This window comes from Ursus arctos, chromosome X (assembly GCF_023065955.2).
Source record: "Ursus arctos isolate Adak ecotype North America chromosome X, UrsArc2.0, whole genome shotgun sequence".
Lineage (NCBI taxonomy): Eukaryota > Metazoa > Chordata > Mammalia > Carnivora > Ursidae > Ursus > Ursus arctos.
The window spans coordinates 61605984-61629239 of record NC_079873.1 but is presented as its reverse complement, the minus strand read 5'-3'; the positions used below and the strand labels follow the sequence as shown (position 1 = coordinate 61629239).

The following is a 23256-nucleotide window of genomic DNA, read 5'->3' as shown; positions in this document are numbered from 1 at the left end:
ATTTATTGAATCTAGGTCCTTTTGGCTAGTAGAAACAATTTAACATTAAGTTTTCCAGCAATACATGGGAATGAGATGTCTTTCCATTCATTTGTATTTTTTTTTTATTTCTGTTAGCAATATTTTGTAGATTTCAGAGAACAAGTCTTTCACCAACTTGGTTAAGTTTATTTCTAATAATTTGTACTTTTTGGTGCTATAGTAAATGGGATTGTTATCTTACCGTACTTTTTAGATTGTTCATTTTTAGTGCATAGAAACACAACTGGTTTTTGAAAAAGTTTTTATTTTAAGTAGCTATATGGTATTTTGTTGCATGGATAACATAATTCATTTAACTATAGCCTTGTGGATATCTCATTTTTCCCATGTAGGATATAACTGTTGGATAAATTCCTACAAGTTAAATTCCTGGATTACAGGATATGCGCATTTAAAAATTTAATTGATATTGCCAAAACAGTGTGATTTTGACATAAAATAGAATTTGCAATGATGTTTATTAAAAATTATGAGAGTATCTATTTTCTCATCCAACTTGCTCTCTTAAAGGTAATCTACCTTGTCTGTCTTCCAAGCAAATTCACAAATTACACATTATGGTCGAGTCCAAGAAAGGGTTCTATGTTGATTTCTGTGCCAATGTGATGAAAAATGTGAGAGATGTGTACCACCGAATTTCTTCTAAAATATGGCTGAAGGAAACTCATTGAAAATCAGCTACTTACAGTGATACAGCTAGATCAGTAAAACTTTGTTAGTCATCTTTTAATAGCAAAGCAATGCTCTTATGATTCATGAATAGAGTGAGTTGTATATTTTAGAAATTTTGTGATTATAATTTTGTTATTAAGGTATTTCTCTGTGGAATTTGTCATGTTACACCTGCTTAGTGTTAAAAAGTCTTGTCACCAAGAGCTAGTTTAAAAGTTGTGTGCTGTCTTATAATGGAGTGTATCTCCTTTCAAGTTAACTGCATTTACCAAGGAGGAAAATATAGATTCTTTAAATTGTATGTTTAAGTGATATTTAACATATGGAAGACAAGAAGAAAATCAGTATACCAGATATAGAAGGCTGGTTACTAGAGTTGCCAATAGTACTTGAATATTTGAACGATGACTTGAAATGTGTATAAACTTCTTAAAATTTTTTTTTATTTAAGTAATCACTACACCCAACTTTGGGCTCAAACTCATGACCGGGAGATCAAGAGCACTGAGTCACCCAGGCGCCCCCAAACTACTCTTGATGAAAAAAAAATTTTTTTTTAAAGATTTTATTTATTCATTCGACAGAGATAGAGACAGCCAGCGAGAGAGGGAACACAAGCAGGGGGAATGGGAGAGGAAGAAGCAGGCTCATAGCAGAGGAGCCCGATGTGGGGCTCAATCCCATAACGCCAGGATCACGCTCTGAGCCGAAGGCAGACGCTTAACCGCTGTGCCACCCAGGCGCCCCTTGATGAAAAATTTGACTGTGTCTATCAGATTATCAAAGTGTTCCATTCAAAAAAGCCTCACCATTTGCAATTCCGGTAGAAAGCAGCAACTCTTTCACCTAAATATAACAGGAGCAATAGCAAATTTCAAGAAAAGCAAATGAAATGAACTAAAACATGTATTTCAGAAGAAATTTGGAAATAAAATTAGAAACTATTTAACTTTAGAGAACTAATTTGTGAATTGCAGAGATTACCAGTGGACAATTAAATTAGAGAACATGAAAGCTGGAAAGGCTTTTAGAGATCATCCAGCCAAACCTCTGTAATGAGGAGGAAATAGATTTTGATTGGTTTGGTTTGTAAGCTAACTTCACATCACATCTGGTGTGTGTATGTGTTTCAGGTGGCAGTTTAGAGTTTATTCAGTATTGAAAGAATTACAGGAAGATCTCAAGTTGGTCTTATATATACATATTTGTAAGCATGCTGGCATGCTGAATAGTCTAAATAAAACAGCTAGAAAAGTAAAGGACTTGATCATATCCTGAAATATAGGAAAGAAAACATATAGGATGGTCATATAGATTAGTGTTTAAGAGTGTGATGTCTGGTCTGAATCTTGGCTCCACTCCTATGAGACTTTTGTGTTTTGGTTTCCTCATCTGGAAAATGTAGTTAACAAGCGTCTGTCTGCCTCAAAGAGAATGGGGATTACATGAGATAATCCGGGTAAAGGATTAGTATAGTGCTGGGTATATAGTAAACACTAAATAAAAGTGAATTACTGTTATTGTTTTGTCAGTATGTCGAGGAAAAGACGATGGATCAAAAAACATTTTCAGAATAAAGTCAAAATACGTCACTAGCACTTTCAGGTCATTGGGACTGAATTGGAGCCCCTATGAAAAGGTGGAGGGGATCAAATGACGTAGACCGCCTTAGCAACAGGCCCCCAAAGAAGGTGAATTTCAGTAACCAATAAGAGTCTGAGCTGTGGAAGGAGGTAGCCAATCGGTGACGGAAAGAGGAAGAGGGAGGACGCGCCAATTCTTCTGCCTGAGCCTCGGCCCAACAAAATGGCGGCGGCGGCGGCGTCGCTTTGTTTCCGCGGCTCCTGCGGCGGGGGCAGTGGTAGCGGCCTTTGAGCTGTGGGGAGGATCCTGCACCAGCTACAGTGACGACTAAGAGTCCATTGCATTTCTGTCATAACCCGGTGCCGGAGAGCGCAAAGCGGCGCCCTGCGGTCGTTGAAGCTACAAGGCGTTGAAGCGAAAACATGACTGCTGAGCCCATGAGGTAAAATACAACCCCGTCTCACGGGTCCTAGCGGTCTGGGCCTATGCGCCGTTTGAGTAGGGTGTTTGGGAAAGCTTTGGCTTGGTGGGTTAGGCTTGTGTGTCGCTTAGCGGAAAGAGACATCGTTTTCTCTTTAGGTGAGAAGGGTTTCGGAGTTTCGGCGGTAGGCTCTAACCGGGGGTGGGGGTGGGGGGGCGCGGCCTGGCGTGTTGGGCGCTTCCTCCAACCTCCCCTAACCGGTGAAGCTTAGTTGGCCTCGTCTAGTTTATTCTTTGGTGCCTGTGGAATTGAGACCCCTAAGTCGGAGGCGGTTTTGGTATCCCGGTCGTTCTTCCCAATCTTTGGGCCTGGAAACTGCGTGGGGAAAGAGAGGAGGTGGGGGGGGGGGGTAGAGGGGGGAGGGGCGGGCGGGAGGGAGGATGTGAGATCCTGGGACGAGTTAGTGGCGTTTGTATAGCAGGAGACGGGAAATACCCCAGCTTTGCGGAATTTTTTTTTCCTGCAGCCCCTGGGGACAAGCTCTTTTTTGGGGGATGAACGGGTGGGTCTTGCTAGGTTTTTACATTCCTTCTGTACTCCAGATCCTGAAGGGTATCCTTGGATTTATCTCTAGGCGAGGGGGTACTAACGCAGGGTATACCCCAGTATACTTTTTGTGAAGTCAAGCTTTAATGGGTGGTAAGGCAGACCTCAAATTTTTCTCCACTTTCTGGGCAAATTTTGAGCAAAAGTAATTAGACCCTACTTTTAAAAAATTTATTCCTTGAGGGATGAGGAGCAGGTTAATGTGGGTCGATGGGAAGTAAGATTTATTGCAAGGGAAGCTGTGCCTGGCAGGCCTCCTACCAATCAAGCACGTTTATTAGGTTGAGGTTGTTTTTCTCTTGTGCTTCTGATTTGCCTCTTGATAGTGTCTAAAAATATGGGTGGTTAATATGAAACGTATACTACTTTTACACAGGTGGCTGGCTTGCTTTTCAAAGGCTGTTTGGCATCTGACTTTTCATCCCTTGTGAATTAAGTAATTTTCTGCTCTGAAATGTATCCTTGGCGCCTAGTGGCAAAATTAAGAAAACTACAGGGAGCATGGATCAGAATTGCATTGGTAGTTGGCAAAATGTGCCTTTGAGTAAGTATTATGATGGTATATGCTTTTAGCTAGCATGTAGAATTTGGGAATGAGCCTGTGATACCTCTTATGCCTATTTTTCTACATTAATAAGCAGTAGATAGAAGATCTTTTCCTTCCCTTGAGAAAAAATAATACACTTTAGTTCTTAGTTTATAGATCCCTAGCTGTGTAAAGATTGTAGCCTCGGTTTCTGAATTTGTGTTAATTGACCCAAATACAATAAACCTTTATTTATAGGGTATTGGGCATGTAAGAGGTACCCAGTACAACTTGTTGGCTGGTTATTGGGTGCTCATGTTCGTTTACATGAAGGGTGTACCTTACAGGTAAATATCACCTCTAGATTTTACTGAACGTCTCACAAAAAGAAGACTTCATTCATTTTATGCCAGGGTCAGGTTTTTTTTTTTTTTTTGTATTGGTCTTGAAGAGTGCTTATTGTTGACCTTCATCTGTACAGTCTTAATTCTCAAAACAACCCTATGGGGTAGGTACTTAGCGTTTCTCATTTTACAGCTGAGGAGGAAACTGAGGCATAGGGAGATCAAACAGCTTGACTAAAGCTATACAGCTTGTAACTGGTGGAGCTGGAATCGAACCCAGTTTTGACTCCAGAACTTACGTTCTTAGCCACAAGGCATTAATGCCCCCTTGAGCTGCCATGTCTAATGTGATTATGATCATTTTAATTTAGCCCAAGTATTAAAATGGAAGAAGTTCGTGTTAGCTACTATTGTGGTTATTTGTTGTAGGTCTTAGAGCTTGTAGCTGTTACAATATTTTGCCTTTTACGTACAGATGAGATAATGAGAAAAACTGAAAACATTTAATTCCAGGAGAGTCTTAAGCTACATGAAGAACCCCTTGTAAAGAACCACATATATAAATGTTAATTTAAAAATGTCTGATGCTCCCCGATTATTTACTGTGAAAGAACACCAAGTGGGTGTTCTGAACTGTCTCAGGCTGAAGTGTCATTCATCTCAAATCATAATCATAGTCAAAGGATAATCTGACAGGCAGTGCTTGAGTGAGTTGTACCCACAATACTGAATCACTCTTGATTCTCTCCTAATGTAAGATAGAAATAATAGAGCAATTCTGTACATTAATTTTATCTTACACAATAGTTCCAGATTTTTTTGTATCAGAACTTTTGTTGAGCACTTAAAAACAGGAACAAAGATTAGTTCTAATTTTTACTAGTGTTTATAAAAAAATATATTTTCTGTGGTTCTGTGGTGAAAAAATAGCCAAAAGGCAAGAAGGGAGGGAAATAAACTGATGACCTGGCTAAATCATACACTGAAAAATCAGTGGCTCAGTCTTTAAAAGATTTTGTTATTATTTTTAAGGAGCTTTTGCTATGTATTTTATTTTAAATAAGATTGGCTTATTTCTTGAAATATTTATCATTATGAAAGATGAGCTTCTGATTGACAGATAAACTCTTTTTGTATAAGGGTCAGAGATTTGATCAGACTTGCCATTCTTTTTTTTAAAAGATTTTATTTATTTATTTGAGACAGAGCATGGATGGATGGGGAGGAGGGGCAGAGGGAGAGGGAGAAGCAGGCTCCCGACTAAGCAGGGAGCCTGACAGGGAGCCTGACGCTGGGCTTGATCCCAGGACCTCAAGATCATGACCTGAGCTGAAGGCAGACACTTAACCGACTGTGCCACCCAGGCTCCCCGGGACTTGTCATTCTAATCGTTATGGCAGCTGATGACTTGAAAACCTGACAGCAGTATACCTTGTTATTGGTCTTAAATTTTATTTTTTAATTTATTTATTTGTTTTTAAGTAAGCTCTGTGCCCAGTGTAGGGCTTAAACTCATAACCCTGAGATCAAGAGTCACAAGCTCCACCAACTGAGACAGCTACGTGCCCCATGGTCCTAAATTTTAAAAGGCAGACGTTGTCTAAATGGAGAGATGCTGGGAAAATGTCTTCGAAAGTATCTGTTAGGGTAGTAATTCACAATCATTGCCTACTAACCTAATTTTCGAAAAATGTTATCTGTGAAATATTTGCATTCCCGCTAAGTGGAAAGTATTAAGCCAGGCTGTGGAGGGGGAGTACATGCAATTTTTATAAAGCGTTTTGAAAGCATTTAAATACCAGTTGTTTGGTTATGTTGCTGATTGGGTGAAAAGAAAGACATTTGTGATTTTAATTTTGATCATGCCATTTCTCATTATTGGCAACCCTTGATATAGTTGACCATAAGCTTTCAGTTATAAATTATATTTCTAGAGATAAGATAAATGTAGTACTTAAAGAAATTTCTCTCTATATATATAGGTGTAAGAAATAATTTTTTTCTGTAAGAAATTGTGTATATTTATGTGTCTGTTTCACTCTTGGAGTCTGAATAAATGTATGGATTGTGTCAGACAAATCTTGGGTTTACATGAAGTCCTTTCCTCCAGAACTTGAATGTTCTCTTGAGCATTGGCAAAAGCTGTTCAAATGGTTTAAGCCACTGGAAAATGATGTTTAGATCTTCTCTTAGGAATGTTGAAAATAGTAGGACAGTAAGAGGAGCATCTAAGTAGGACTTCTCCGTACCTGTATGCTAATGTTTGTCTTGTGATTGGCTTGATTGCTGACATGCAGGATATTTATCCTCCATTTCTCCATCTGTAAAATGGTAGTAAGTTTTATAGATATTGATAAAGCCTGCAGTTCTGGAGGCAGTTACATGGTTATAACAGTGGTTCTTAAAAGGCAATAAACTAAAGCACTTTGTGGTCTTTGCTAATTCTTAACCGTTTTAAGAGTGTAAATAGGTCCTAAGATTAAAAGTTTGAGAACTGCTGGTGTAGAGGAATAAACACTGAACTGTGAGCCACACCTGGGTTTTCTAGGTATAGCTCTGTTGCTTACCTGATTGTAGGACCTTGGACAAATTTATCCTTTCCAGGCTTCTGTTTTGTCATTTGCAAAATGAACCTGTACTTGATGTTCTGTAAGGTTATTTAGAAAAAATGGAGGCACCTGGCTGGCTCAGTTGGTAGAGTATGTGACTCTTGATCCTGTTGTGAGTTTGAGCCCCACACTGGGTGTAGAGTTTTAAAAAAATAAAAAAAATAGTCCTGCTTATGTGAATGTTGATAATTTTTTTATTTCACTTTGGGGGGTAGGAAGAAGGGTAGTGATGAAGGGAAGCATGTATGTGTATCCTTTTTTCTGTTTTAAAACTCACATGGTTAGGATACAGGTGTTGATATCATCTGTCATCAATGTACATGTATTTGTGCAAACATTGGAAAGGAAACACTTTGTTGAGAAGTTTGTTAATTATTGTGGCTCAGGATATGTTCTATTTTGAAAGATTATTATATCCAGGATATTATATTTCTGCCCTTTTTAAAAAAGATTTATTTATTTTAGAGAGCAAGAGCGTGCAGGGGAGAGAGGGAGAGGGAGAGGGAGAGAGTCTCAAGCAGACTCCATGCTGAGCACAGAGCCCAGTGTGGGGCTCAGTCTCATGACCCTGAGATCATAATCTGAGCTGAAACCAACAGTCGGATGCTCAACCTACTGCACCGCTCAGGTGACCCTGTTTCTGTCCTTTATGATTAGAGATGATACTTCTGAAAAGACCTTTATTCTGTCCAGTTGTGCTTTTTGCCTGGGAAAAGATTCTGTGAATTGTGTGCTATAGTCCTTATTTTCAGATCCTGTTTCTTGAGACTTTGTTTTTCAGTTTTGGCTTGAAGTAGCCATTCTTGGATCTATAGTCCAGCTTTTTGTTGACTTTTCTATACAATATTTGTTTAAGAAATTATTGGGATGGTACTGGTGTTCATGTGTTTATATCCTGTACTTCATATTTTGGGAGAATGCTTTATTAGTTGATCAAATACTTGAGTATCAACTAGGGGCCAGGCACTGTGCTATGGCATGCAAAGGTTAATAAGACAAGATTCCCACATCTTTAAGGCATTCTTAACCTAGTGAGGGAGATATTAAATGAATAAGCAGGTATAAAACAGTGCTAAAATAGAGGTATTTTGGTTTTACTGGGTACCAGAAATGAAGGAAAGCCTAATTTGGGGGATTTCTAGGAAAGTTTTACAGAGGTGATGGTATCTGTATTGGGTCTTGAAGATGAGTTAGCAGTTAAGGGTTGGCTGTGAAAAAGGGCTGCCGGTGCAGAGGGATTAGTATGGCTAAAGATTAGTCTTATTTACCATATGGCAGAGGAAATTAGACATGTACACAAATAATTTTGAAGCAGAATATAAAGTAATAAATGCTGCAGTAAGTAAATCTAAATTCAGAGTAGGAGGATATTTCTGGTGGGGTCCAGGGAAGGCTTTATAGAGAAAGCATTTGAATTTGGCCCTTGAAGGATGCGGTTTTGACAAAGAAAACTGGAGGAGTCCAGATGTGAGATATGGCAGCTTGAGCAAAGGATTATTGTATATTAGTGTTTACTCTTTGGAAGCAGGTCAACTTAGAATTTTTAACTCAGTTCCTGGACAAATATTGTATAATTATTGTGCAATTAGTATGTTTTTCCCCAGCTTTATTGATACATAATTGACATACAACATTGTGTAAGTTTAAGATGTACAACATGATGATTTGATATATGTACATATTTTGAAATGTTTACCACGAAAAGGTTAATTAACACATACCTCACATAACCATTTTTTTGTTCTTATGGTGAGAACATTTAAAATCTACTTTCTAGCAAATTTCAAGTATGTAATAGAGTGTAGTTAACTATAGTCACCATGCTATGCGTTAGATGTCCAGAACTTACTCATCTTCTAGTTCAGTTTGTGTGTTAACTTTTGTGGCTTGATGATCTTGTAAAAGCCACATGTGCCCTTTGCAAATGAGCCTGATAATTTCAGTTCAGAAGAACCGTCAAAAGTATTTTCCACTTTTCTTAAAGATTGTTTAGAATTTAATGCACAGATTTTGATTGACTGTGATTGTTCAGAATCTATCCTTAGTTCTTATTTTGGTCATTTGAAGTGGTCAGTTGACTTTTGGATAATGATTGATTTAAAAAAGTCCAAAATCAACGTAATTTATTTTCATGTAATGCTAGATTTGTTATTTTGCTTATTTGAATTATATTAATTATTTTTTGGTTTATATGATAGCAATCCAAACATAGTTCTGCTGTAATGCTTGTTTTGAATATGCGTATTTGTCCCAACAAGATTGATACATTAGGGGACAATTTGAGCATAAGACAAAATTTGCATTTTCTTATGCAGGATTTTTTCTGCAAGGTCAGGGATCAGTAAATTATGACCACCAACTAGTAGCCTATTCTTGTGAATAAAGTTCTGTTGGAACACACCCAAGCCCATTTGTCTATATTATCTGTGGCTGCTTTTGTACCACAATCTCTGAGTTGAATAGTTGTAACAAAGACCTAATGGCCCACAAAGCCTAAAATATTTACTATCTGGTCCTTTATAGAAAGTTTTCCCTGGGTGAATGCAGGAAACGACACCCAGCTGAACTGAACTGCATTAAATACAGGCATATACATACACACACCTCACACCTCAAAACATCTGTTGGCTAGCTTAGTGCCCCCCTTGTGTTATAAACCACTCCCATCCACATCTGTTGTTACAATTTTCCATCCGATTTCAGATAATCCTCCTTCCATCATTTCACAGTAATTCATGAGCTGCAGCCCATCTGATGTACTTCCACAAGCAAACTTCAGGTCTTTTTCAAGGTAAAGTGCTGTATTTATTGTGTTTGTGTATTTCTTAATCATCTTGTGTAAACTGTGTAAAATTGTGGTATCATTTTTATTAGGTTTCTATCTTTTTAAAAATTGTGTCACTGATAAAGTTTTTTGAGTCTTGTGCTTCTAACCCCATTTTCCCTATGAATCCTGTGGTGTTTGTTGCACAATTTTGCATAATCTGGTGATTTTTAGGAACTCATGTTACATGATTTCAGAACTGACTATAATTGTCATCCCGCAAAAAGTACTAATTCAATCACCAAATATTTCTTGGACTATGTGAAGATTAATTGAGTTAAAGGACACAAAGCGCTTAGATTACTGTCTGGGACATACTAATTACTCAAATATTAGTTATTACTGATTATTCTTGCAATGTGCCAAGAGCTGTTCAAAGTACTGCTTAGGTGAACAAGACAAATAAAAGCCGTGTCCCTTCAAAAAATTCTGTATTAATATACATTTGGCTAGTAACTTAGTCCTACTCCCGTAAAAGACATTTGGTGTTTTTATAAGTAACGTTTTAAAAATATCTAGAGACCAGAGACATTTACTTAGAACAACTTTCTAGTCAGTGTCTCATTGATCTCATGCAGTATTTTATTGAATGATTTTTAAAAATGTTTTTAATAACTGTACCCTCGGGAGATGAATCTGATCTACCTTCAAGGAGATAAAGAATAATCATCTCCTTTTTACTATATTTCAAAATAAAAAGTTAAAAAATGCAAATTCAGACTTAATTTGCAAAAATAATATGCAGGTTCTTACAGGTCCTTCACCCAGATTCAGCAAACAGTAATTTTTAACACTTATTTTATCATTCTGTCTATGTTATTGAGTCATTTGAGAGTGAATTGCAGACATGATGCTCCTTTACCGCCAAATACTTCAATATGTATTTCCCCAAAATAGCAATATCCTCTTACATAGCCTCAGTATAGTTAGCAAAATTAGAAATTCACATTGATACTATTCCTTTTTTAAAAAGATTAAAAAAAAAGATTTTATTAGAGCACGCGCGCATGCATGCACACATGAGTGGGGGGCGGGGACAGAGGGAGAGGGAGAAGCAGCTTCCCCATTGAACAGGGAACCTGATGCGGGGCTCAGTCCGAGGACCCCAAGATCATGACCTAAGCCGAAAGCAGATGCTTAACGGACTGAGCCACCCAGATGCCCTAAGATTTTATTTTTAAGCAATCTCTACACTCAGTGTGGGGCTTTCACAACCCTGAGATCAGAAGTTGCATGCTCCACTGACTGAGCCAGCCAGGTGCCCCCATACAGTACTGTTTCTAATCTATAGACCTTATTCATGTTTTGCCAGTTGCTTCATAATGTCCTTTATAGTGAAAGAAAAAAATTTTTTTCCGGTTTAGCATCCAGTTTTGGAGCATGCATTGCAATTCATTGTCATGTCTCTTTAATCTTCTTTACTCTGTAGCGCTGTACCTTGCTCTCTGTTTTTTTTTTTCTTACATACTTTTGAAGAACAGGGTAGTTAATTTGGGTTTGTCAGATACTTCCTTGTGATCATGTGTTTTGCTAGAAATACTATGAAGTGATGTTGTGTCTTTCTCAGCACATTTTATCAGGAGGCATATGATACCTTTGCTTTTACTATATTTTAGAATGTATTTTCTTTTAATACTAAGATTATCAATGAGCTCATTCTCTGCCATTTAATTTAGGTATTTGAAGCTAGGTTTAGTTAATTTCTATAGAGTTGGGAAGAATTTGCCCACATTTTATTGTTGTTGTTTTTTTTTTTTTTTGCTTTTCACCTTTCCACCTTCTTCATATACCCCCCAAATTCAAAACCACAAAACACCCTATTTATGAATTTTCATTGTGTATTCTGAGTGTCTGCTAAAAGTAGAGAATCAAGAGTGAATATTTCATATTAAAGTGACTGCACCTGTTACTTGTTAAGTATATGAAATAATACATTTCTTTCAAAGGCTGACTATCATGCATTGGACACAGCTTACCGAGTATCTCGGTTCAGATACCGAAGAGAAGATATTGAATATTGGAGGGTACTAAATGACTTCAGGGTTGTTTTGTGTTTTTTTTTTCAGGGTTGTTTTTTTTTAATGCTCATCAAATCACCACTCTTCTTTTAAAGAATCCCTGAGCAGACATTATCTTCATTTTAATAAGCATTTTTCCTCTGTACAAGGCAATTTGTTACTTCCCACATGGGAAAAAGATGGACCCAGACCAATTTCCTCCTTTGAGGAGCTTACACTCCAGTAGAGAGTACACGGAGTTTTAAACAAGGAACTATAAGCAGAATGTGTTGCTTATTATAAGAGAAGTAAAATAAAAATTCAGTAGAAGAGGGGGAAGGGAACCGTATTTGAACTGAGTTGTGGTACTATTGGAAAGTTGTGTGAACTATCCTGCAGAGAGCTTTGAATGCTATGCTTAGGAATTTCATACTTTATAAACATGGGGAGCCTTTGAATATTTTGAGCATGGGGTTACATTTGAGTTTACTCTGTGCCAATTGTTGGAAATACTGAGAAGATAGAACAGTCCTTTAGACAAGGAATATATTTAGGAGAATATAGACATATATGTTCAACCCCCATTCCCCCTAAAAGTATAGTAACAGATGCTAAGTACCAGCTGAGTGCTACTGACATATGTGGTATAAGAACACAGTAGTTTAGTACTTGAATAGGGTAGAATGAACTTGAGTAAAAGGTGGAATTTCAAGGCAGGAAAGGATGACTTTTGGGAACTTCTTCCTCCTTGGTCCCCATTCCAATAGATACTAAAAAATCTAAATGACTTGTGTTCCTGAATACTGCCACCCACTCATTAGTGTATTCCATGATTTGTCTCTGACATCTGAATTCTAAACAGTAACCTGATTATTCTGGATGGGAACTAGGGTTACCTGCCTAACTGGAAGGATGAATTGTGGAAACAGGTGCTGTTTTCTGTCTCTAAAATCTAAATGTCTTAAAATTGTATTTTTTTTCTGCAGAGAAAGAGAACCACAGTTCTCACCTAAAGACCTTTTTCTTACAACAGGAATAAAACTTTTTGCTTTGCGGGGTGCATGGGTGGCTCAGTTGTTAAGTGTCTGCCTTCGGCTCAGGGCGTGATCCCAGAGTCCTGGGATCAAGCCCCACATCAGGCTCCTCTGCTATGAGCCTGCTTCTTCCTCTCCCACTGCCCCTGCTTGTGTTCGCTCTCTTGCTGGCTGTCTCTCTCTCTGTCAAATAAATAAATAAAATCTTTAAAAAAAACAACTTTTTGCTTTGCTTTCTTGCTCTTGCCACATTCTTTGCCTCTTGTCTCCATTTAAAGACTGCCTTTCGGTGGGGGTGGGGTGTGGTATATAACTGGAATGAACTGTATTTATTAAAGCAGAAATCAGTGTATGAGGTGAGATGAAACATTTCTTGAAGGTTTTGGTAATTAGGCCCACATGAACGTGGTGACCTTTATTGCAATTTACTTTTTACTTAGAGTATTACACAGAGACAGCTATTTAAACATAGTGAGGCAGGATGCTGACCTTATTCAAATATTACTGCTTTATTACGAATATGTAATTTCTTACCTGCTTTAGAGCATATATACTTTCATATTTTAAAAAAATAGACTGGAATGGTTTTAGTCCTCCATTGTGTCTTTTTTTTTTTTCTTTTCAAATTTTTACTTAAATTCTGGTTAACATACAGTACAATATTGGTTTCAGGAAGTCTGCATTTTTTAAAAATATTTTATGTATTTGAGAAAGAGCACAAGTAGGGGGAGGGATAGAGGGAGAGGGGAGGGAGGAGCAGACTCCCTGCTGAGCAGGGGCCCCAATGCAGGACTTGATCCCAGGACCCTGGGATGATGACCTGAGCAAAGGCAGATGCTTAACTGACTGAGCCACCCGGGCGTCCCTATTTTCTTCTAAGAATTTATAGTTTTAGCTCATATGTAGGTCTTTGATCCAATTTGAATTAATTAAAAAATTAAGATTTTTAAAATTTTTAAATTTTTAAAAATTTTAAAATTTATTTATTTATTTATTTTTAGAGAGGGAGCAGGGAGGGGCAAAGGGAGAAGGGGAGAAAGAATCTCAAGGAGGCTCCACACCCAGCATGGAGCCCTACATCGGGCTTGATCTCACAACCCTGAGATCATGACCTGAGCCAAAATTAAGAGTTGGACGTTTAACTGACTGAGCCACCCAGGCGCCACAAGATTTTATTCTTAAGTAATTTCTACACCCAATGTGGGGCTTGAACTTACAACCCTGAAATCAGGAGTCTCATGCTGTACTGACTGAGCCAGCCAGGTGCCCCCTTGAATTAATTTTTGTATATGGTGTAAGATAGGGTCCAACTTTATTCTTTTGCATGTGGATATCCAGTTCTCCTAGCACCATTTGTTGTAGAGACTGTTCTTTCTCCATTCAGTGGTCTTGGCATCCTTGTCTAATATCAGTTGACTATAGATGTATGGATATATTGCTGGGTTTTTTGGCTCTATTTGTCTAACCTTATGCTAGTACCACACTGTTTTGATAACTTTTTTTTTTTTTAAGATTTTATTTATTTATTTGACAGAGAGAGAGGCAGCGAGAGAGGGAACACAAGCAGGGGGTGTGGGAGAGAAAGAAGCAGGCTCCCAGCGGAGCAGGGAGCCCCATGCGGGGCCGATCCCAGAACCCCGGGATCACGCCCTGAGCCAAAGGCAGATGCCCAACGACTGAGCCACCCAGGCGCCCCCACTGTTTTGATTACTTGAGCTTTGTAGCAAGTTTTGAAATTGGGAAGTGAGAGTATTCCAACTTTGTCCTTTTTCAGGATTGGTTTAGCTATTTGGGGTCCCTTGAATTTGCATATGAATTTTAGGATTGACTTTTCAATTTTTGCTGTAGTGGCTGTTGCAGTTTTAATAGAGATTACACTGAATCTGTATATTTTGGGAAGTATTGCTCTCAACAATATTAGATCTTTTAGAACATGAGATGTCATTGCATTTAATTGGAATTATTTATTTTCTTTCTTTTTTTTGGCTTATTTTTTGTAGTAATCTCTACATCCTATGTGGGGCTTGAACTCATGACCCTGACATCAGGAGTCACAAGCTTTCCTCACTGAGCCAGACAGGCAACCCTGGAATTGTTTATTTCTTTTAAGCAATGTTTTGTAGTGTTCATTGTACAAGTTTTGAACCTCTTTGATTAAATTCATTCCTATATATTCTTTTTGATGCTGTTGTAAATGGAAGTGTTTTCTCAGTATCCTCTTTGGATTGTTTATTGCTGGTGTATAGGAATATAACTGCTTTCTGTGTGTTGATCTTATATCCTGGAACTGTGCTGAATTCATTTTCTTTAATTTTTTTTGTGTGGATTCTTTAGTATTTTCTGTATATAAGATCATATCCTCTACAAACTACTTCATCCTTTACTGTTTGGATTGTTTTTTCTTTTTTTAAATTTCTGTTGAATAGAAATGGAAAAAACTGGCATACTTGTCTTGTTTCTGATCTTAGGTTGTAAGTTTTTAAGTCTTTTCACTATTAAGTATGATGTTAGCTATGTTTTTTTTAAAGATTTTATTTGTTTATTTGAGAGCAAGAGAGTTAGAGAGAGAGCACAAGCAGGGTGAAGGGCAGAGGGAGAAGCAGACTCCCTGCTGAGCAGGGAGCCCGACGTGGGGCTCGATCTCGGGACTCCGGGATCATGACCTGAGCTGAAGGCAGACACTTAGCCGACTGAGCCACCCAGGCGCCCCAGCTACGGGTTTTTCATTTATACCCTTTATCCAATTGAGGAAGTTCCTTTCTCTTCCTAGTTCTCTGAGTGTTTTTAATGTGAAAGGGTATTGAATTTTGTCAGATCATTTTTCTGTGTCAACTTAGATGATTATGTCATTTTCCCCCCTTTATTCTATTTATGTGGTATTTTACATTGATTTATTTTTGTCACACTTTGCATTCCTGGGATAAATCCCACTTGGTCATGTTGTATAATTCTTTGATGTGTTATTGAATTCTGTTTGCTAGCATTCTGTTTAAGATTTTTGTATCAGTAGCTAGTATTTTGTTTAGGACTTTTGCATCAATATTCATAAGGGATATTGGCCTGTAGTTTTCTTCTTTTGTGATATCTTTGTGGTATCAGGGTAATGCTGGCCTTGTAGAATGAGTTAAGTGTTCCCTCCTCTTCTGTTTTTGGGAAGAATTCGAGAGATGATAATTATTCATTACATGTTTGGTAGCATTTACTGGTGAAGCCACTGATCCTGGGTTTTTCTTTTTGGGATTTTTTTTTTATTATCAACTGAAGTAAAGAGATTGAATAGTAACATCAAAAAAAAAAGAGAAAACAGCAGCATTGGTATTTACCTAATTCGGTTGCTTTTAACCATTGTTCTTTATTTTATAATATAGCTCCAGGTTAAATTTGGTGGTGTTTCATTTCAGCCTGATAGTCTCCCTTTAGCATTTCTTGTAGGGCAGGTATACTAGCAATGCATTTCCTCTGCTTTTGATTTTTTGGCATATTTCTTCATTTGTCAAGGATGTATTTGCTAGATACAGAATTCTTGGTTGATGAGGGTTTTTTTTTTACAGCACTTTAATACTCAATCTTTAAAAATTTGAGAGAGAGCACAGGGGGAGGGGCAAAGGGAGAGAAAAAGTCTTAAGCAGATTCCACGCTGAGTGTGGAGCCCCATGTGGAACATGATCTCAGGACCCTGAGATCATAACCTGAGCTGAAACCAAGAGTCAGCTTAACCAACTGTGCTACCCAGGCGCCCCTTTTTGCAGCACTTTAAATATGTCATCTCACTTTACTGGTGTTCAACTGTTAATCTTAATGAGGATCCATTGTACTTGTCAATTATCATTGATTTTGAGATTTTCCTTGGCTTTGACAGTTTAATTATATTTTGTTTCACTGTAGATCTCAGTTAATTCTTCTTGGAATTCATTGACCTTGGATATGTAGATTCATGTATTTCATGAATTTGGGATGCTTTGACTATTACTTAAATATTCTTTTGCTCCTTTTTCTTCTCTTCTGTGACTGTCATTATGCATGTGTTACGCTTGATGGTATCTCACAAGTTTCTGATGCTCTGTTCACTTTTCCTCTCTGCTTCTCATACTGGGTAATCTCAATTGGTTCTATCTTTAAATTCACTTATTCTTTCTTATCCTTGGTCGGATCTTCTGTTGAACCTCTGTAGTGAATTTTTCATGTCTGCTATTACATTTTTCAACTCCAAGATTTTATTTGGTTCCTTTTTATTTCTTTCATTGTATATTCTTACCTTGGTAAGGCATGCTGGTTTCTTTAGCTCTTTGATTGTATTTAAAACAGTTGATTTAAAGTCCTTGCCTATTAATTCCAACATCTGAGCCTCCTCAGGGACAATTCTGTTAATTTCTTCTTTTTTCCCTGGGAATGGGCCATACTTTTTTATTTCTTTGCATGCTTCTAACTTTATGTTGAAAACGGATACTTTGAATATTGTAATATGGCAATTCTGGAAAACATTTCCCCCCCCTCCCCAATGTTTGTTGTTGCTTCTTGTGGTGGTTTTTGCTTAGTGAACTTTTTTTTAAAAGATTTTATTTATTTTTGAGAGAGAGAGACATAGTGAGTGAGCACAAGCAGCAGGGAGGGGAAGAGGGAGAGGGAGAATCAGGCTCCTGGCTGAGCAGGGAGCCCCATGTGGGGCTCGATCCCAGGACCCTGAGATCATGACCTGAGCCAGAGGCAGGTGTTTAACTGACTGAGCCACCCAGGTACCCCTGCTTAGTGTACTTGCTAACCTATTTTTACAAAGGCTATATTTGTCACGTGTGGATACTGAAGTGTTTGTTCTGGTAGCTTATTGTTCAGTTAGTGGTTTGACAGAACTTTCCTTAAATACATACAAGCAAAAAAAAAAAAGTTCAAAAACAAAAACCCAAACCAAACCAAAACAACTCTCTCTCTTTGTAGATTGGCTCAGTGTTGGGGTACTTCTCAGTGCTTAGCCAGTCCATTTAAAACTCTTTGTAACGGTCACTTCCTGAATGGGTGGAGGCTAAAGGTCAGTTAAAGGTGAAAATTTATGGTCTACTCTTGTCTTTTCTGAGCACGTGTCCAGCTGCATAGGTGTGGCCTTCTAAATTCCTTGGTATGTTCTGGAGCTTTTTGGAGCTCTTTGGAGCTCTTATTTTCTCCTGTATCTCTATCTGGCTTCTTTCTTCCCATCCTTTTATGTCTGTCAAGTGCCTGGCCCACTTGTTATCCCTTGCCCTGGTGGCTGTGGATAGTATATTTGCCTTTAAATGCTTTGGACAAATTCTGTCTGTCTAGAAACTTGCTCTTTCTTAGAAAGTTCTGAGGTGGGTGAAAGAAAGACAACCCCCATCCTATTCTGTTGGATAATGACCAAACAGGTCAAAACACATAACCACAATTCTTTAAGAATAGGATCCACATCACTACCTTTGTCATCTGCAAGTTCACTAGGAATGGGGGCCACCATCTTCATGGCTGTCATCTAGCCGTGAGGGGGACATGATAGGTGCATAAAGTTAAAATACCACAGTGCTCTCATACTGATGTTCAGCAGCTTTTTCTATTAACTGTTCCCTGTTGGTTGTAGGGTTTCTTTTTTTTTTTTTTTAAAGATTTTATTTATTTATTTGACAGAGAGACAGAGAGGGAACATAAGCAGGGGGAGTGGGAGAGGGAGAAGAAGGCTTCCCGCTGAGCAGGGAGCCTGATAACGGGGCTTGATCCCGGGACCCTGGGATCATGACTGAGCCAGAGGCAGTTGCTTAACGACTTAGCCACCCAGGCGCCTGGTTGTAGGTTTTTGATTAGATTCTAGATTTCCAAAAATGTTGCTTCAGAAATTTTTTACTAGTGTGATTGTTGCCTTAGTGGAGGGACAGAATTTTGGAGTTACTCGCTCCACCATTGTATATGATGTCAATCCTGGTGTGTTTATTGTAATCCCTGTGCCAGTGCCACATATTCTTAATGACTATAGCTTTTCATGAAATCTGCTAGGGCATGAATGCCCACATTGCTCTTCTTTGTACTATCTTGGCAATTCTTGAGCCTGTACTGTTCCACATTATATATCCCTTTTTATGTTTCTAAATTCTTTGATAAGTATTTTATTCTATTTTCATAAGCATTTTTAAGCCTTAATATAAGCCAGGGATTCTCTGAGGTCAGTGCTTTTCAGTCTTGGCATTATAGACATTTGGTCCAGATAATTCTTTGCTATGGGAGGCTCTTCTGTGTATGCATTGTATCCTGGGCCTCTGCTCAGTAGATGCTAGTAACGCCCCCACCACCACCAGTTTTGACAACTGGAAATGTTTAAAGACACTGTCAGATGGTTCCTGTGGTTGGTGAGGGTGTGGGAGTTGCACAGTCCTCCTGTTCGATAACCACAATTCTAGATGATAGGGATTTGTAGATAATTAATAGCTAAGTGGAGGAATAAATGACTGAAATACACTATGATGTGGTTAAGTACAGTTACAAAGACATGAACCAAGAAATATGGAAGAACAGCAAAAAATAGCCTTGAAGAGTTAATGTCAATATTTTCCAAGGAGAGAGATGGCAGTTTTGTGTTGGGATTTAAGGCAAGGTGGTAGTGTTGTTAAGGAGGGGAGATGTTCTAGGTGATGCAAAGGTCATGTCTAGGGACTTGATAGAAGGGCCGTTTTGTGCCTTGAGAACAGTGAGACATTGTGATTGGAGAGGATATGGGAGGTAGAGGTGAAAAAAGGAACATTACTTGGGTCAAATTTGAAAAGACTTTTTTAAAGATTTGAAAAGGCTCTCTATGCTATATTAATATTTTCTTATGCTTTTTTATATCATAGAAAATCAAATAATTTAAGTCTTTAAAGTAATATCAACTTGTTTTACTGAACAATGATAAAGTGAAATGATTAAAATTACAGTAAATATCACACTCAAGAAAATAGCTCTAGTGTATAATGTATGAAAATAGGGAAGGGTGGAGATTTATATAAAACTAAAACTAGATGTCAGATATTATTCTTAAATCATACCATCCTCCGTGTAGACTGTTTTCATCCTGTATTTGTCAAATTCTTAAATGTTATCATCACTGATGATTCTTGGTATTTAAATAGAGGAGTGAAGTGGGCAAATGTACATAATTGTATGTTTTTTTTAAAGATTTTATGTATTTGACAGAGATAGAGACAGCCAGCGAGAGAGGGAACACAAGCAGGGGGAGTGGGAGAGGAAGAAGCAGGCTCATAGCGGAGGAGCCTGATGTGGGGCTCGATCCCATAACGCTGAGTTCACGCCCTGAGCCAAAGGCAGTCGCTTAACCACTGCGCCACCCAGGCGCCCCCATAATTGTATGTTTTTTAAGCAAATTATCAGAGTGATATATTTTAAACTGTTATCTGCTTTCTTAGATTAGACATGGGGTCAGATTAACTGAAACTGGTCTCCTATAATAGTTCCACGTCCTTAGAAAAGGAAGATACTTGAAAAGTTAAAATGCTACAAAATTTTTTGTAACTTTTATTTTGATATTATTTCCAATTTACAGAAGTGTTATGAGTACAAAGAACTCCTGTTTGCCCTTTTTCTAAAGTCAGCATTGTTAACATTTTGTTTCAACTACGTTATCATTTGTATATTTTCTGGTTATATTCATTTTTTTCCTGACCCTTTTGAGAGTAAGTTGCATAACATCATGTCCCTTTCCCCTAAATGCTTCAGAATTTCCAAAGGACAAGAGTATTCTTTTACACAATTACTGGGTAATTATCGTATCACAAAATTTTAAATACATACAATACTCTTATCTAATATGAAATCCATATTGAAAGTTGCCCTAATAATATTCTTTAACTTGGAAGTTCCTCTCATTGTCTTCTTGACCTTGACAGTTTTTTTAAGTTTTTATTTAAATTCCAGTTAGTTAACATATAGTGTAATATTAGTTTCAGGTGTACAATATATAGTGATTGAGCACTTCTGTACAACACCTAGTGCTCATAACAACAAGTACATTCCTTAATCCCTATCAGTTATTTATTTTATTTTTTTAAAGATTTATTTATTTTAGAGAGAGCAAGAGTGTGTATGAGTGGGAAGGGGAGAGGGAGAGAGAATCTTAAGCAGACTCTGTGCTGAGCACAGAGCCTGACATGGGGCTCGATCTCATGACCTTGAAATCATGACCCAAGCTGAAACTAAGAGTTGCAAAAAAAGATGAAACCAAGAATTGGATGTTCAACCAGCTGCACCACCCAGGCACCCCTCCCTATCAGCTCCTTAACCCATAGCCCCACACACCACTCCCTGGTAAGCATCAGTTTCTTCTCTATAGTCAAGAGTTTGTTTCTTGGTTTGCCTCTCTTTCGCCCCCCCCATGCTTGTTTGTTTTATTTCTTAAATTCCACATATGAGTGAAATCATACTATATTTCTCTTCTAACCTTGGCATTTTTTTTATGGAGAGAGGGGCAGAGGGAGAGGGAGAGAAAGAATCTCAAGCAGGCTCCATGCCCAGTGAGGAGTGCAACGTGGGGCTCGATCTCCCAACCCTGAGATCATGACCTGAGCCAAAATCAAGAGTCGGACACTTAACTGACTGAACCACACAGGCACCCCTGACCTTAACATTTTTGAAGACTGCAGTCTATTTCTTTTTTTAGAATGTTCCTCAATTTGGGTTTGTATGATGCTTCCTTATGATTAGATTGAGTTACGAATTTTGGACGGAAAATAACAGGAATGATGGTGTGTTCTTTTTAAGTGCCTCTTAGCAGGAGACAGATGATGTCAGTTGGTCCCATTACTGGTGATAATAATTTTGATCACTTGGTTAAAGTGGTATCCACCAGATTTTTCTATGTGAAGTTAATTTTTCTCCATTTTTAACAAATGATTCTTGCGGAGATACTTTGTAAATATCCTGTTCTTCAGTAAACTTTCACTTACTAATTTTAGCATTTGTTACTATGATTTTTAAAAAAATTGGTGATTGTCTCATTTCATTTCTTCAACATTTATTTGCATTTGCAAAGTTGTGTTTGAGGAATAATATTTTTTAAAGTTATCATGGAGAAACAATGGTGTAAGAGTAATAGGTCTCAAATTTGAAAATAAACAGCTGTAATGAAGCAAATGAGAGTGAGAGAATAAAAAAACCACCACATGGACAGGTCTGTGGAAATTGTGTTAAAACCTGTTAGTCCCAGTTTGTCCTGTTTGTTGTAATCCATTGAAGAACAGTTTGCAGAAAAATAATCCATGTGTGACAGTTTGCTGTTTTCCCCATTTTTGTCCTTTGGTTCCCCACCTCTCTCTCTCTTTGGGGTAAAAATTATGAATTGTGATGGAAGTTTGTAGGGGAAAGAAAGAGAGTCCAAAGCTCTGAGCCTTTAAATGCATTTTTATATTTACCATATAACCTTTAAAAAATATAGACACGTTAAATATGGAAGAACCCTTTGAATCGTATTACTTTAAAGCAACATTTCTGAATAAAATCACTGTTGACATTTTGGGCTAGATAATTATTTGTTGTGAGGGGATTCTTGTGTGTATCATAAGATGTTTAGCAGTATTCTTTGTCCTTTATCCACTAGACACCAGTGATAATCCCATCCACAGTTGTGACCACCAAAATTGTTTCCAGGCATTGTCATATGTACCCAGGGAGCAAAATTGGCCCCAATGAGAACTGCTCCCTTAGAGCCAGTGGTTTGTCTCATCTCACCCACAAAGGTTCTTTTAATTCCTTCTACATGTGCTTATATAATGTTCACATAGTTATAAATAGTTGTGATTAAATTTGGGAATAAGTTTTTTCACTTAAAATGTTTTTTGTAGTTATTTTTTTATTATAGTATACAGAATAAAATTTACCGTTTAATCATTTTTAGATCTACAATTCATAAAATTTACCATTTAACCATTTTTAAGTGTACAGTTTGGTGGCATTAAGTACATTAACTGTGTTGTGTAACTATCACCACAATCGATTTGCAGAACTTTTTGATCATCCCAAAGAAAAACTGTTTACCCATTAAATGGTAATTCCCCATTCCTTTCTCCCCCAGTTCCCTGGTAATTTGTTTTGCTTTCTGTTTCTTTCATAGTTAATTTTTAAAAATTAAAAAAAAAGATTTTACTTGTTTATTAGAGAGAGAGCACACGTGCTCATGCAGGGAGGGGGGAGTGGAAGAGGGAGAGGGAGAGAGACAAGCAGACTGAGTGCTGACCCCGATGAGGGGGTTGATCTCATGACTCTGAGATCATAACCTGAGCCACAATCAAGAGTCGGATGCTCAACTGTCTGAGCCACCTAGGTGCCCCTCTTTCATAGTTATTTTTAATCCATTTAGTTACACCATAATTGACTAAACTCTCCTCTTACTGATGAAAATTCTAATTTTTATAATGTGACAACAACTTTACACTTAAAATGCTTTTTAAAAGATCACCTTAGATTATATTCCTAAGAGAGGGATTAGTGAATATAATGTTATGAATGTTTATAATTCTTTGATCGTTTACCAGTTGCTTTCTAATGGGTTTACAATTATTTACACTGTTAACAGAATGTGTGAGTACCCATTTCACTGTACCTTGGACAGTGG

General features: G+C 37.7%; 1 protein-coding gene across 13 annotated transcripts in view; it reads left to right on the top strand.

Annotated features, from left to right (window-relative positions):
• Window positions 1-2453: 2453 nt before the first annotated feature.
• ATRX (ATRX chromatin remodeler) overlaps window positions 2454-23256 on the top strand; it is a 324331-nt gene continuing 303528 nt past the window's right edge. For 6 of the 13 annotated variants that reach the window (XM_048213851.2, XM_048213850.2, XM_048213849.2 and 3 more), the window contains exons 1-2: window positions 2492-2740; window positions 9534-9595. In XM_048213851.2, the coding sequence (XP_048069808.1) occupies window positions 9540-9595 (56 nt within the window). In that variant the 5' untranslated portion in view covers window positions 2492-2740; window positions 9534-9539. Of the gene's footprint in view, window positions 2741-9533; window positions 9596-23256 lie in introns of all 13 variants that reach the window. The other 7 variants (XM_048213856.2, XM_048213855.2, XM_048213853.2 and 4 more) reach the window with 2 other exon arrangements.